Source organism: Rasamsonia byssochlamydoides, assembly GCF_041956645.1.
Source record: "Rasamsonia byssochlamydoides strain NRRL 3658 unplaced genomic scaffold VTN77scaffold_19, whole genome shotgun sequence".
Lineage (NCBI taxonomy): Eukaryota > Fungi > Ascomycota > Eurotiomycetes > Eurotiales > Trichocomaceae > Rasamsonia > Rasamsonia byssochlamydoides.
In genome coordinates, this window is record NW_027192402.1 from 224,787 (window position 1) to 237,702 (window position 12,916).

Sequence of the window (12,916 nt, forward strand, 5' to 3'; positions counted from 1 at the left end):
AAGAAACACTTTCCTTTCCACAGAGTGATTAAAGCTTGGTAGAACGGTAAATCCATGCACTGTACGAGCAAAGGTGCTATATATACTATTTGCCAGATGTGAAATGGATGAATTGAACCTTCAATACAATGCAATATAATTAATACAGTACAATCCGACGATCCGATTCGATGTAACGCAATTCAGTCAATCTTTATCACCATTATTCATTATTATCATTGCTACTACCATACAAAAGATAATACCAGCAGGCTCGGCAGGATCAGCAACAGCAGCAGGTTTATTTCATTCCGCACTCCTACCACTAAAAAGGAGAAAAAGGAGAAAAAGGAGAAAAAGGAGAAAAAGGAGAAAAAGGAGAAAAGAGAAAGAAAATCTAAACTCCTCCTCATACATTAGGTATGTCGACTTAAGATTATGATTTATCTATCTCATCTCTCTCATCTCTCTCATCTACCTGGGTAAAGCGACAACTATTGAACTACTACTACAAGAAAGTCAAGTGACTGTGACTGTGACTGTAACAGATTGATTGGACTGATTGATTTCATTTCATTCAATCATTATTTATTTCTCCTGTCCTGTTTGAACGAAGGGAAGCAACGCCTCGCGATTGATTTCAAACCATTGTGAAGATGGAGAAAAAGTATTTTTGTCCTGCGCCGAAATGAAATGAAATGAAATGACCAATTATGCACGAATATGCATATATACATGAAACTCACTCATTCACTCATCATTCGTAATCCTTTCCAACGGTACAGAAAACGGGTATCAATCAAAATCAATAAATCCGACAAGAAACAAAAAACGAAAAAAAAAGGACAGTAGAAGAGAACAGATAGACGGAAAGCAGGTCATCTCATCTCGTCTCATCCCATGTTATTTTGTGTCATTAATGTCATTGACTGCTCTCCTCAACAACAGACGCAGTAGTCATCCTCGAATTGCGACTATATATCGACCGGCCTCGCGTCATGCGGTTTGCTATGCTTCCCTGCGTTTGGACGGTGTAGATGGTGGGTGGTCGTTCGAGATCAAACGGATCGCTTCGCGTGCTTGCCCGCCTGTTGGTGGTGGTGGTGGTGGTGGTGGTAGTAGTGGCTGTGACTGTTGTATCTGCCGACTCTCGTCTCCTCCACCAGACTGACTCCGTAGTAGACATTCGATATAGAGTGTTTTCCATGTTGTTGCTGATACTGCTATTGCGATCGCTATATTGACTGTCGAAATCGACGGCGTCTTGATTGTTGTGGTGCTGTGCCTCCAGTTCTGGTGGCAATTCCAGATCGAACGGATTCTGAGGATCGGTGAAAGGGTTTTGGTTTTCGGGTGTCACGGCTCTGGTGACATCGTCGAGTAGAGTTCGCGAAGTTGGGGGGTCGACAAAAGGGTTGGAAAGTCGTGGTGGCGCGTCCGCCCTTGCATGGTCTTCCTGGCTGGACGTTGCAGCTTGTGTCTCTGACGATGGCGAGCGGTCTTCGGTCGATGAATTTCCCACCACAAGGATGACTGGCATCGAGGAACCCATCTTCGACTTGAAGCGAGCAGACCCGTTTCGCATCGGCTGGACCGCCATTCTTAACCGGGTCTTCAGCTGCGAAGTAGCCTCTCGGACGGCCTGCGCCGTTGCAATCAGAGGAACTACCAGACCAGGTGCTGCTTCTTGAGGCGTGGTCTGTCCCCCCGAAGGATTATCCCGACGGCCCTCCAACTTCTCACCAGCATAGAAATCCACCGCTTGTCGAGGTATCCGGTGTCTGCGACGTCGGAGGAGGTACCATATTAAAAAGGCCAGGGCAACTAGAGCGACACCTCCCAAACTGCCGCCAATGGCAGCACGGACGTTTCGCGGACTTGAGCCCCCGGAGGACTGCGAAGAGGGATCGGATGGTCCCCCAGCCCCCGGTGAGCTCGTTTGAGCGGGAAGGGTGGCAGCAGCTGGTTCTGCTTGTCGTCGACTTTAGCAGGAATATCTAGATAGGATCTCACCAAGATCGCTCACCATTGCCAACAGAAGCGGCGGCAGCAGCAGTGGTACTGCTTGGATCAGAACTTGGATCGGAAGCAGCTGCTGTCGTGCTGGCAGGGTCTGGTCCCTGCGCAGATTCTATCTCTACTGATGATATCGCAGTAGATTGATCGATGGCGGAAGGTTGGGCTGCAGCAGGTGAAGTCAACGTTGCCGTGGTGAACACATCTACCCGTGGCAGTTTGGTGCATCTCAGCCCGTTGAAGGTGGTAATGGTAAGGGAAGTCATCGTGATTCACGAGCCCGAAAGCTCAGGACTTGATGCTCAGAACTTCTGGCTCAAGAATCAATCCCCCAGTGTCACATCCCACAGTGATGATCAGCGATGATCGAAAGATCAGACATGGTCAGAGGATGCAAACCAAAAAGGTCAGAGAACGTCATTCCAAGTCTTCGTCAGGTACGGGGTAAAGTTTGAATCACCCAGCCCGGTTATGACGAGGAGCGTAACAAGATTCCAGGGCCAGTGAGTGATCGCGTTTCAGGATCCCCATGGTGAGGCACATGGAACATACGGTGGTAACGGTACCACCATCCACCCATCCCCTCGACGTGGACGACGCTTCATCCCAACTCACACGCAGAAGATCAGCGCCAGCTCCTTTGGCGCCAGTTGTTTGGACAGAATGCACGTTTTGAGGGCGGCTAGGTGAGCTCGATGTAGTTCGCTGTCAGCCTATCAGGTCCAATCATTTCAAAGGCGCGAGACTCCGTGGCTGCCAAAAGAGGTAATAGGGTTAGGGCAGCACGTGCTGATGACTTAGCAAGTGCAGCTGTGCCACATGATAGAAGTCACGTGGGACAACCAACCGAAGGTACGGAGTACTCCGTGCTGTACTACTCCGTACATGAAAATGATACCTGTCAACAGGCCAGGGAGGTACCTCAACGGTGCGAACTATTGAACTTAGGTCGTCCAGGGTCCTTTGCTAGAACGAATAATTAAACGAGCTGTTTCTATGATGTCTGTCATCTTTGCTCCCACGAGACAACATCAGCTACTTCCGTATCATATACTCCGTACGATCTCTCAATCGAGTCAAAATGATTATTGATGTAACCGTCCATTTTTATTCTTGAAAATGATTGTGGGATGTTTGGATGACTGTGTCAGTGGACAAGCCAACTATCCCCGCCGGACACGCCGAGCCATTGGACCAGACCCCCTTAGCCGTCGACGGCGCAGGCAACCGATTATCGCATGTACGCTCCAACTGGCTGCCACTGTCAAGCATGTTTAAATCGATTTAACTGTTGTCGGATAGAGCTGCAGCACCAACGGGGAGTGCGGCCCGGAGCGCTTCCCCACCGCCAGCACCATCCTCAGCACCTCGTGCCTTCTCTCAGTTTCACCTCATCCACATTGCTGTCTCCTCCAGCAGTCGAGTCCGTGCCAGGCGGAGGAACCAGTTTGTTGCCCGCACGGTGTTGTCCGGAATCGCACGTCGAAGCGATATCCTCGTCGTCTCCTTGGGAGCTGCGTGACTGCTCATCCCGCAGAGCATGTGATCAGCCCCTGTGGCCCAATCCACCTCCCACCTCCGCTATTGTCTCGACTGCTGAAACTGTTTCTGTGAGAGGGCTTTGGCTCGTCTTCATCATGTTTAGCTGGGGCGGTGGTCTAGGTAAGCTTTTTCTGTTGAGTGTACAACTCCCCGTCTCCGTCGTATCTTGTCGTTTGTTTCTTTGTAGTCGTTTCTTTGTGCCTGAGAATGCTATTATTAAGGAATCGATCTGATGAGATCTAATGAGGAGTTCGTCTTCACGAACATGGTGTGGATAGCAGTGGCAGGCAGATCCAAAGACTACCAAAAGAGACATTAAATATCTGTAGTTTCATATTTGAGACCCTAACTTTCTTTTTTTTTTTCAGCCCTCTCTTTTTCTTTTATTTATTTTTATATTTTTTGCAATTAATCTGTATCTTTTCAATTTCATCTTTGTCTTTTGCAACCTGAGCATCCCCCATTTCATACCACAACAAGCTTCAAACCAATACTGTTATTCAATCAGCCACTTCTCAAACAAATCAACAGATCAATAAACAAGTGCAATTCCATGCTAATTCACTCGCAGGACCATCCTTGGGAGGGGTGGAAGTTGATCGAGAGCGGCCTCCCCCCGCTCAGCCCACACCGCTAGATTTCCCTCAATATGACCCTCCCGGGATTGGGACAACTGATCCCACCGTCAATTTCAACACCCTGTATCGCCAGCTCATGTCCCTCAGAAAACCACAGGACATCACGGCCGACCATCTCAAAACTCTCAATCTGCAGGTCATTCGCGACGTCCCCACATCAAACATCGTCCCGGAAGAGTTGCTGAAAAGCCTTCCGCCACTGCCATGGGAAGACTCTCCAGCCCCAGAACCGGGAAAGGAGGCCCCTCCCCATCTCATGGGGAATGGCAGTCCTTATCCGCCCCGGGACAAGTATGACCTCGCCAAGACAGAACTTCTGTTCGACAATGACGACGCTTTTCGAGAACTCGCGCGGATGGGGCCTCTTCCTGGCCGACAGAGGGTCAGATTAACCCAGTCGAGGAAGTTCTTCGCTGGTCTCGAACGGATGGCCCAGTACTGGGATACCAGCCTCGATAATTACTACGAAAAACCCGTGGAGCCCCAGGAATCAACCAACGGACATCCAACGACAGACGCCATGCAGACGGACGGAACTCAGGCAGCTGGTAAAGCTGCCGATGAAGATGCCAACAAGATGGACATTGACAGTCCAAAAGAGGCTGAGAAACCGGTCGAGAAACCAGCGACCCAGACTGTCTACACCGGTCGTCGCATTGGCGCCGGACACGAGATGCCCGAGGACATCCGTGAAGACACGCTGCGCGGGTTCCTCGAAATGGTGGCGTGGCCGTTTGGATGCCAGGCCGCCATACCCTCTCTGCCGCCCAGGCTCGCTGTGCGCAATCTGCTCTTCCCTGTGCGGCAGAACCTCATAGCCGGAAGGGCTCCCCTGGATCGGCAGACAGCCCGCAGAGGGATCCTCGAGGGACCGCTGCTCGTGGTGCAATGCCGTCCCGAGACGTCGTTTCGGGATGCCAACGAAGAGCCCGGGCACGGTCAAAGGGAGATGTGTGATTTGCTTCGCGAAGTGGGCGCGATGCTGCTGGCGGCGCAGGAGCGGGCCAGGGATGGTCAGGTCGAGGTGAAGCCTGGAGAGGGCAAGTGGTGGACTACGACGCCGCGCTGGGGCGGTGCTCCCAACGACGGCCTGCCAGGCGACGCAGAAGATTCGGACAGCAAACCGGAGGTCGAGGGCAACGCGAATAAACGACCCCGGCACGCAGAGCCGCGGGTGCCCTCACGGCGGCCCAATCCGCGGAAGATGTCGACCGCCGAGAAGTGGAAGACCTTGCAAGCGGGGCCGAGTCTGTGGGACAAGAAGATGAGGTACATGCAGATTGGAAAAGCTAAAGACAGCCCATTTGACGATGTGAGTTTTCCATCCATTGATCTTCATTTTTGTTCGATGAATCAATCACTAAGACTGTCTGTCAGATCTACATGATCTCCGCCATCAATCATCACGTCTCGATCGTGCACCTGCGGGTGCACCGGCGATATATCGACTATGTCACGCACGGCAAGAGTGACTTCCACGAGGGATCAGGCTCTTCGGACCAGCCGTGGCATACCCTGACACTCCGCCGGACGCGATGGTACGACCTGATGAAGGCCGAGGAGCGATTAGAAGCGTTTGAGGGGGTGTGGCGTGTGTTCCACTACTTGATGAGAAATAATCCTGATTGAGCGGCAGACTTGAGTCAGCAGGCAGACGGGTAGGGGGACTTTTTAACACACAGATTATAATTGATTATAACCAGTCAGTTATAATCAACTTGAGTCGGGGAGGGGAGGAGAGGCAGGCAGGGAGGTGGAGAGGAAAATACAGTAGAAAATAAACCAACTAAAGATTGAGATCAAATAATATGAGACATACGGGCTTCGAACGAATTTCACTTTTTTGTTTTTTTACTTTCACCAGTTTTCGTACATACAGTACATATACATACAATGAATCACGCTTATAAAATTACTTTTTTTTTTCACACTTGCTTGTAATCTTAATCAGCATTGATTCATATTCATTCAAGACAGGTAGGTTCATTTATTTAATCAGCACTGAACTGCGTCGTAAGTAACCCTCCCTTTCTTTCTTTCGTATTGTATTCTATCTCTCTCTCTTATCTTACCTTACCCCAGCCAGCAACTTAGCTCTTGCCAGTCACACACAGGCCATAGGTAGGAAGCTCGTCATTTCTGCCAGTTAGTTCTTGTACTGTACTGCTACAGCTTGCTTGAGATGTCACCAAAAGCAAGGCAAAACAAAGCAAAGCGCAAGAAGTTTGTACGGCGCATCTGCTCTGCCCAGCAGGCTAGGGAGAAGGAGACTTCATGAAGAGGGCGTGTCGAGGTGGACTTGCACCAGCATTGGATTCGTCACCAACCACGCGTCTGTGATCTATCTACCCTGCAGGCAGAATGTTTGACTTCTTTTTCGAGTGTAATAGAAGAAGAAAGAAGAGGACCTACTACTACTACTACTACTACTTGTGGAAGATGAAGCTCTACGATCTGGTGACAGATATCCGATCCTTTTCTTTCTGATCACTACAAGTGCCAGCGACATGTTTAAGCATGTTGGGGGTGGGGGGTTGAATTTCTTGTTTTGTTGTAGTTGACAGTGAAAAGAAAGAGCTGGAAGAGTTCTAGAAAAGAGGGAGAGACTTGCCTGTACTGTAATGAGAATGAGAATCTTCCTCATTCTCCTCCTCTGCATCTCCTTTGTCAAGAGCAGACAAAAGCTGCCATCGTGCCTGAAAAAGAGAGAGAGAGAGAGACGGGAGATGAACCGATATCTATCTCATGAGCGTGATTCTTCGATTTCGACGAAAAGAACTGGTCACAGTAGACGATAGACACGGACTGGATTGGACTGTTTTCATATCATGGCATTATCCATTATCCATTATCACACCTCATAATAATAAAATAACAATATTAACCCCCATAATAATAATAATAATAATAATACACACAGCCATGAATGACAACAAGGAATGTATAGAGCTCAAAGATAGCGTCTGCAGTATACTTATACTAACAAGAACTACTGATATTGGATTCAGCCGAGAAAATCCCGCTCACCAAGCTCTCTCTACAAGCGCTGGTTAGAGCCTAGTCTAGTCAGTAGTGGCTGGGATTGTCAACCTGAGGCCTCAGGTGATGGATATCACATCGCCTCTTCTCTCTCGCACAACAGAGAAGGATATCAATTGGCTTTTATACCCCTTACTACGACTGTATGCATGTATGTATCCAATCCTTAAGACAAGGATATCGATATCAACATTGACATCGCAAAGCAAAGCTTCAACTTGTCTTAACGAGGTGATAGTACTGTATAACTCCATGATCGAAGAGACTGAATTCATTCCTCCTGTTTATTTATCCTCGAGTTCATTCATTCGCGTTACCAAACGAATTCACCTATCTTATCCCAAATCCTGTCGACGATTGGATTCGGATGTACAGTACTGTACATACCTGTCGATTTACTGACTGATGTGCCCTAACAAACGGAAGTTGAAAACGGTCAGACCAGCTCAGCAACGTGATCCAAACTTTTTTCAGAAGAAGAGAAGAGGAAAAGGGAAAGGAAGAGGAAGATGTCTTCAGAAATGGTTGAAATCAGCGTCTCGAGAAGATGTACACCATCTCCCTCTTCTATCACCTGAAACAATCGCAAGATGGTGATATCTCTCTTGAATTGCCCAGTGCAGCATTAGGGAGAATCTGGAGATAAATTATGATACCAGCGACAAGAAAACAAACTTGACAATACTCTACCTATCATTCTTCCTCTTACACGGAATTTCTTATGACGTTTGTTCAGATTTAGTGTAATCTTTTCCCTTATTTCTCTCCATTTGTTTTTCTCTAGAGATCTAACCTCTATCTACCTACGCCCTAGTATAGTTATTGTCCATATAGTACTGCTATTATTATAGTTAGAGGGAGAATCTATAAAGTATATATATCCCTAGAGATACTATGATACTAGTACCAAGGAAACTGATAAAAAGAATCACACTTCTTGACGTGGAATTCTCGCATGTCCGTTCGAATTTGGTGCAGTTGTTGTAACTTGTTCCTTGTCTCTGTTTGTTTTCCTAGAGACGTCACTTTGTACAATACAGTACACCTCTTATCTATCTATACCCTAGTATGCTACGGTTGTTGGCTGTAGCATTGTTGTCGATGTCGATTGGTATATAGTCACGATCTGCATACATACATATCTACTGTTGTACATACATACTCCTTCCTTCCTGAACGAAACACCCTTACCTAGGTACCTATGTAGAAAGGAACCGAACTGAACCAAACCAAACCAATTGATGACATGACATGCCATGCCATAGATCTACCTATACCAACAGTGTGGATGAATATGGCAGAGAATGAAATCCCGTTGCATTGCACTTTCATCACGCGCCTGTTCTATAGGTATAACAGCATAGCTCTTCCGTCATGTCAGTCGATGATGATGGATCAGTAGTATACAGTACTTGGCTTGTGCCAATTTTATTTTATTTTATTTTATTTTATTTACTGTCAGGCTGGTATCTGTCTTCGAATATTCTCCGTAGTGGCCGTTGAAAGGGACTGAGAATGACTGACTGACTGGGTACATGTATCTTTTGTTTGGTAGGTAGGTAGGTAACTCACAACTCGTTCAGTCAGACGGCTGACATTGACAATAGAATCAAATCAAATTAGGGCTTACATACAGGTCATTCGTTCGTTATCATTGCTTCAGCGAAAGAAAGCCTTCAGATTCCGACTTCCAAGGCCTGGTATGGACAGTATGTATTTACACCAGTGAAGCAATCACATTTTTTTTCTTGATTGATGTCGTATCCATGTCTATCTCATCTAACAAGATTGTTTGTTTGCTTGCTATCATTTATATCAGAATGAATGAATAGCTTGGTTCACAGCTCTTTCAACCGCTGACATCCCTTTGGAGAACTCTTTTCTTGAATTGGACTATATATAATAGGCACAGTAAGCTTCTTCTTCTCCTGTTCACACCTGTTGCTTCCGACAAACTCATCATCCTCTTGCAGAATCGAACAGTACCTACTTTGCTGAGCTGGACATTGCGCGGTGTCATCTCAAGTGCTGAATCGACCTCTTCTGCAAGCGCTTTTTTTTTTGCCCTAGTGTTTATCTTATCTCCCTTGTAGATACAGTAGAGAGTTTCTCTACGGAGTACTGTACAAAAAGTGGCTATCTATCTATCTGGACTGACTGTCTTTTGAGCTGAATGCAGAATATACATTCTGGGTGGTACCAGATTGAATATGTACCTGCACTGTACTGTACTATACATACATACCTTACAATTGTATGCAGTTGAAAGTTCTTGAACTGGCCAGAACAGAACAGAACAGACAGACCCCCTGTCCTATATATATAGATTATAATGATCAAGGAAGGGAGGAAGGGACAAGAGTGTACTCCGTTCATGGCTCTTTTCAATAATTCTGTAGAGGTCCATCATCATACAGAGTATATTATGTTCAAGGCATGGTAGACCTATGGTAGGCCCGTGGCGACCCGTGGCAGGAATATATCACAAGCCCTATCTTCCTTACGGAATACATTATTTTGTGCTCTACTCCGTACTTTGGACCTCATAGTTCTGTCCTTTATACGGAGTACTCTAGATAATTACCTGCCTGCTCTATACTCTGTACTGGCTTCACCTCTCTCAATGTCAGCTGTACAGAGTATAAGGATTAGGGCTATATAGTCTCTAAATTGATAGGCTGGCAGCCGCAGCACCTATTTATTGCCATTAACTACTACGGAGTGCTCCGTATATTGGCCCTATTCATTCTGATGTATGTATGGTTCATCATCAACTGGCAATTTTACCTACTTGGCTAGAGCTGTGTTTATACCTCCCATCTTGTAATTAGCTGTCACAGCCTGTCAGTGTCAGTCTGATCATACGGAGTACAGCAGGTATCGCCCTTAGTCGTCGACTATGTAATAAGTTGGGCTTTGCTTTGGAGATTCTACTACTGTACTCTGTACTACTGTCCTACTGTACTACTACTCCGTATCTCTCGGCGCAATATCTCACCCAGGAAGTACTCCGTATGGAGGACTCCGTACATGCATAAGTTACTACTCCGTACCCGTAAGAAAACCCCTATTTATTTGGTCCAGACTCTAGACTCTACAGCATCAGTATACTCCGTACTATCAGCTGCAAGAACCAAAACCAAAGGGTGAATCCTCAGCCTGCCCTGTAGGGACTGGACTCTAATATGGAGTACGGAGTGCTCCGTACGGAGAAATACTTCGTACTAATCGCTATAGTCGCGACTGGCGCGACGATCATCGCTCACCCGCCGCCCCTCACCCCCGAATCTATCTGATGGGGCGAGCTGGCTATGTATGTATGTACGGAGTGCTAGAACAAGAAGGGCAGTTGACAGGCTGCCCATACAGGAGATTACGGAGTAGGTAGGTACTCGGTCCTCTAAGTCTCTATCTCTAACGGTCTAACCCAAGTATGTTGTCGTGCTTGTTATTGTTGTTACCTACTCCATACCTATCTACCTACCTACCTACCCAGAAGGTAAGTACGGAGTAAGTTGTAACTAACTGTTTGGTAACTTTCGTTATCCGGGAAAAGAAAATCGACTGAACTTCAGATTGAACAAACCAGACAGACCGCTTCCGGTCCGTCGCCGGACCGAGATTATCTGGCCCGGACGGAGGAAAGGAAAGGAAAAGGAAAGAGAAACAAACAAACAAATCGATCGATTGATTCAGGTTGATAATCCGTACGGAGAACATACGGAGTAGTTGGGAGGTTGTACCTGCCACCCTGGCACAGGATGATTCGCGTATGTAGGCATGCATAAGTTATCCACAAACGGCATGACGATGGGATGGATGGCCAACGTTGATCCCATGGCAGGTTGCGCGCTCCAATATGGAGTCTTTGACTCTCGCGGTAACCTCGGTCCGATGGATATTGTTATTAGGCAGAATTTCTGAGGCCACCTAATACCTCCTTAACCTGTCAAGTCCAACAAGTTGGGAGGAGACGTTTAGCTAATAGCTATTAGTTAAGCCGAGCAAAGACCGAGAAAACCTAAAAACAAAAAAAAAAACGAGCTTCGAGCTTCATGCCAAGCTTCAGCTGCATCTGCGGAATTATTCGGCTGTTCAGGTCGACTCGGCAGTTAGACTAAAAGGAAGCAAACTGACTTTCTCGCTTAGAAGTCTGAAGACGACTGGCATTGTGGAGCAGAAACGGTCATCGTTTCAACCTAGGCGGCTGGCGACGGCCTGACCGTTTCTTGAGCATCTGGCTCCGGCCCCACAAACGGTGCCTAACGACTCCTGTTCCACGGCCCAGGGACGGCAGATCAAGATCCATATCCGTGACAGTTAATACTCCGTACTATTGATGTGGCCAAGGCGATGCAATGAATGGGGAAAATGATGGGCATTGGGCAAAAGTTAGGCGGAAATATTTTCCGCTGCTTCACTTCGAGAGTTCAGTGGACGCATCAGATCAGGCGCAGCCTGCCGTTGCGGACTAAGAAGTGGAACGAATTCGCACGCCACTGATGCTAATCACCAAGTCCATAAAATGGGATCTTCGGTGCTGTAACCCTAACTCCAAGCCTGGCCAGGAGTCCTCGCTTAGCAAGTTAGTGTAAGACTCGGCCGATATGTGCGCTTAGCGAGACAGCTCCCTTACCAGCACGCAACACCTAATACTCCGTAATCAAATGCCGACCGGTAATCCTGCTTAAGGCTTGAGTCAGCGCCACGCTGGTCGCAATAATAACCACACATCCAAGAAACGCGACAAGATGCGATAAGCGACGATAATCAATTGCGATGGAACAACGGTCGTATTTCATCGACTCGTGAAAAACCCCCTATGGTACGGAGTACCGTACTAAGCGAGGCTGGGTCTGGCGAGGTAGGAATCTGCAAACGAAGAGACAATCCATTCCGTCCTCTCTGACCCCTGTAAGTCTTTGAAATCCGACGGAGAGCATTGGACATTGAGACGGCGATGAGCCGTCTGTAGCAATAGCTGCAGCATCCTGTTGGTGTTCGCACGCTCTGCAATCACATGATTCCAATCCGCGCCAGACAATTTAGACCATCCGTCAATGGACGAGATCGAAAAACGAATCGGTCAGAATCGACCAGTCGAGTCTGCGAGATATCCTCTGTCAAAAGACAATGGCCGGTTTATCTCGTAATCATGCGCGTCAATGTCAGGGTTGGTTGATGTCCTGCATCGGGATGGGCGGAACAGGGATCATCGCGGGCAGATGGAACCAATCGACCATCTTCCATTCCAACAGCTGTCCTGCAAGACAGCAAATGGAGCGATCTAGTCCACTCGCTTCAGCAACAGATTGAACGAGCGACAGCAAATAAAGAAGACTGGAACTGTCGGGTAGAGCAGCACTCCAAGAAAGAAAGTGAGAAAAAAAAAAAGGAACGAAAAGAAACCATAATAGACGGAAAAGGAAACAGAACTGATATTCCCGTAGGAATAATCGGAGTGAATGCTTTTCGCAATCATCCATCAAGTCGATTTGAAACTGATACAGTTCCAGCAAACCCGTTTGGCAAGCTGATGCCGCGTCTGTTTCCACATGGTGGATGTTCTGCAGCCTGCAGGGACAGTCAGCTTGTAAGTTCGTCTCTGCTTGACATGTGCATGCTATGCATGAGCTGGCCGCGCATTTCAGCCATGTAGTAAACTGGCGACAACATCCCGCTCCTGCTCGTCCGCACATCAT

General features: G+C 47.4%; 4 protein-coding genes across 4 annotated transcripts; 1 reads left to right on the plus strand and 3 right to left on the minus strand.

The window, feature by feature from the left end:
- Positions 1-901: 901 nt before the first annotated feature.
- Positions 902-2,261, minus strand: VTN77DRAFT_2516 (uncharacterized protein; the record flags this gene model as incomplete). The annotated part of the gene is made up of 2 exons (XM_069418364.1): positions 902-1,947; positions 2,006-2,261. The coding sequence occupies 2 exons, from the start codon at positions 2,259-2,261 to the stop codon at positions 902-904; spliced, it is 1,302 nt and encodes a 433-aa protein (XP_069279142.1).
- A 1,371-nt stretch (positions 2,262-3,632) lies between these two features.
- On the plus strand, positions 3,633-5,804 carry VTN77DRAFT_2517 (uncharacterized protein; the record flags this gene model as incomplete). Its single annotated transcript, XM_069418365.1, has 3 exons — positions 3,633-3,657; positions 4,109-5,487; positions 5,553-5,804. 3 exons carry the CDS (start codon positions 3,633-3,635, stop codon positions 5,802-5,804), a joined length of 1,656 nt encoding a protein of 551 aa, XP_069279143.1.
- A 5,881-nt stretch (positions 5,805-11,685) lies between these two features.
- VTN77DRAFT_2518 (uncharacterized protein) lies at positions 11,686-11,948 on the minus strand (the record flags this gene model as incomplete). The annotated part of the gene is made up of 2 exons (XM_069418366.1): positions 11,686-11,791; positions 11,851-11,948. The coding sequence occupies 2 exons, from the start codon at positions 11,946-11,948 to the stop codon at positions 11,686-11,688; spliced, it is 204 nt and encodes a 67-aa protein (XP_069279144.1).
- Positions 11,949-12,382: 434 nt separating this feature from the next.
- Positions 12,383-12,916, minus strand: VTN77DRAFT_2519 (uncharacterized protein; the record flags this gene model as incomplete). The annotated part of the gene is made up of 1 exon (XM_069418367.1): positions 12,383-12,916. One exon carries the CDS (start codon positions 12,914-12,916, stop codon positions 12,383-12,385), a length of 534 nt encoding a protein of 177 aa, XP_069279145.1.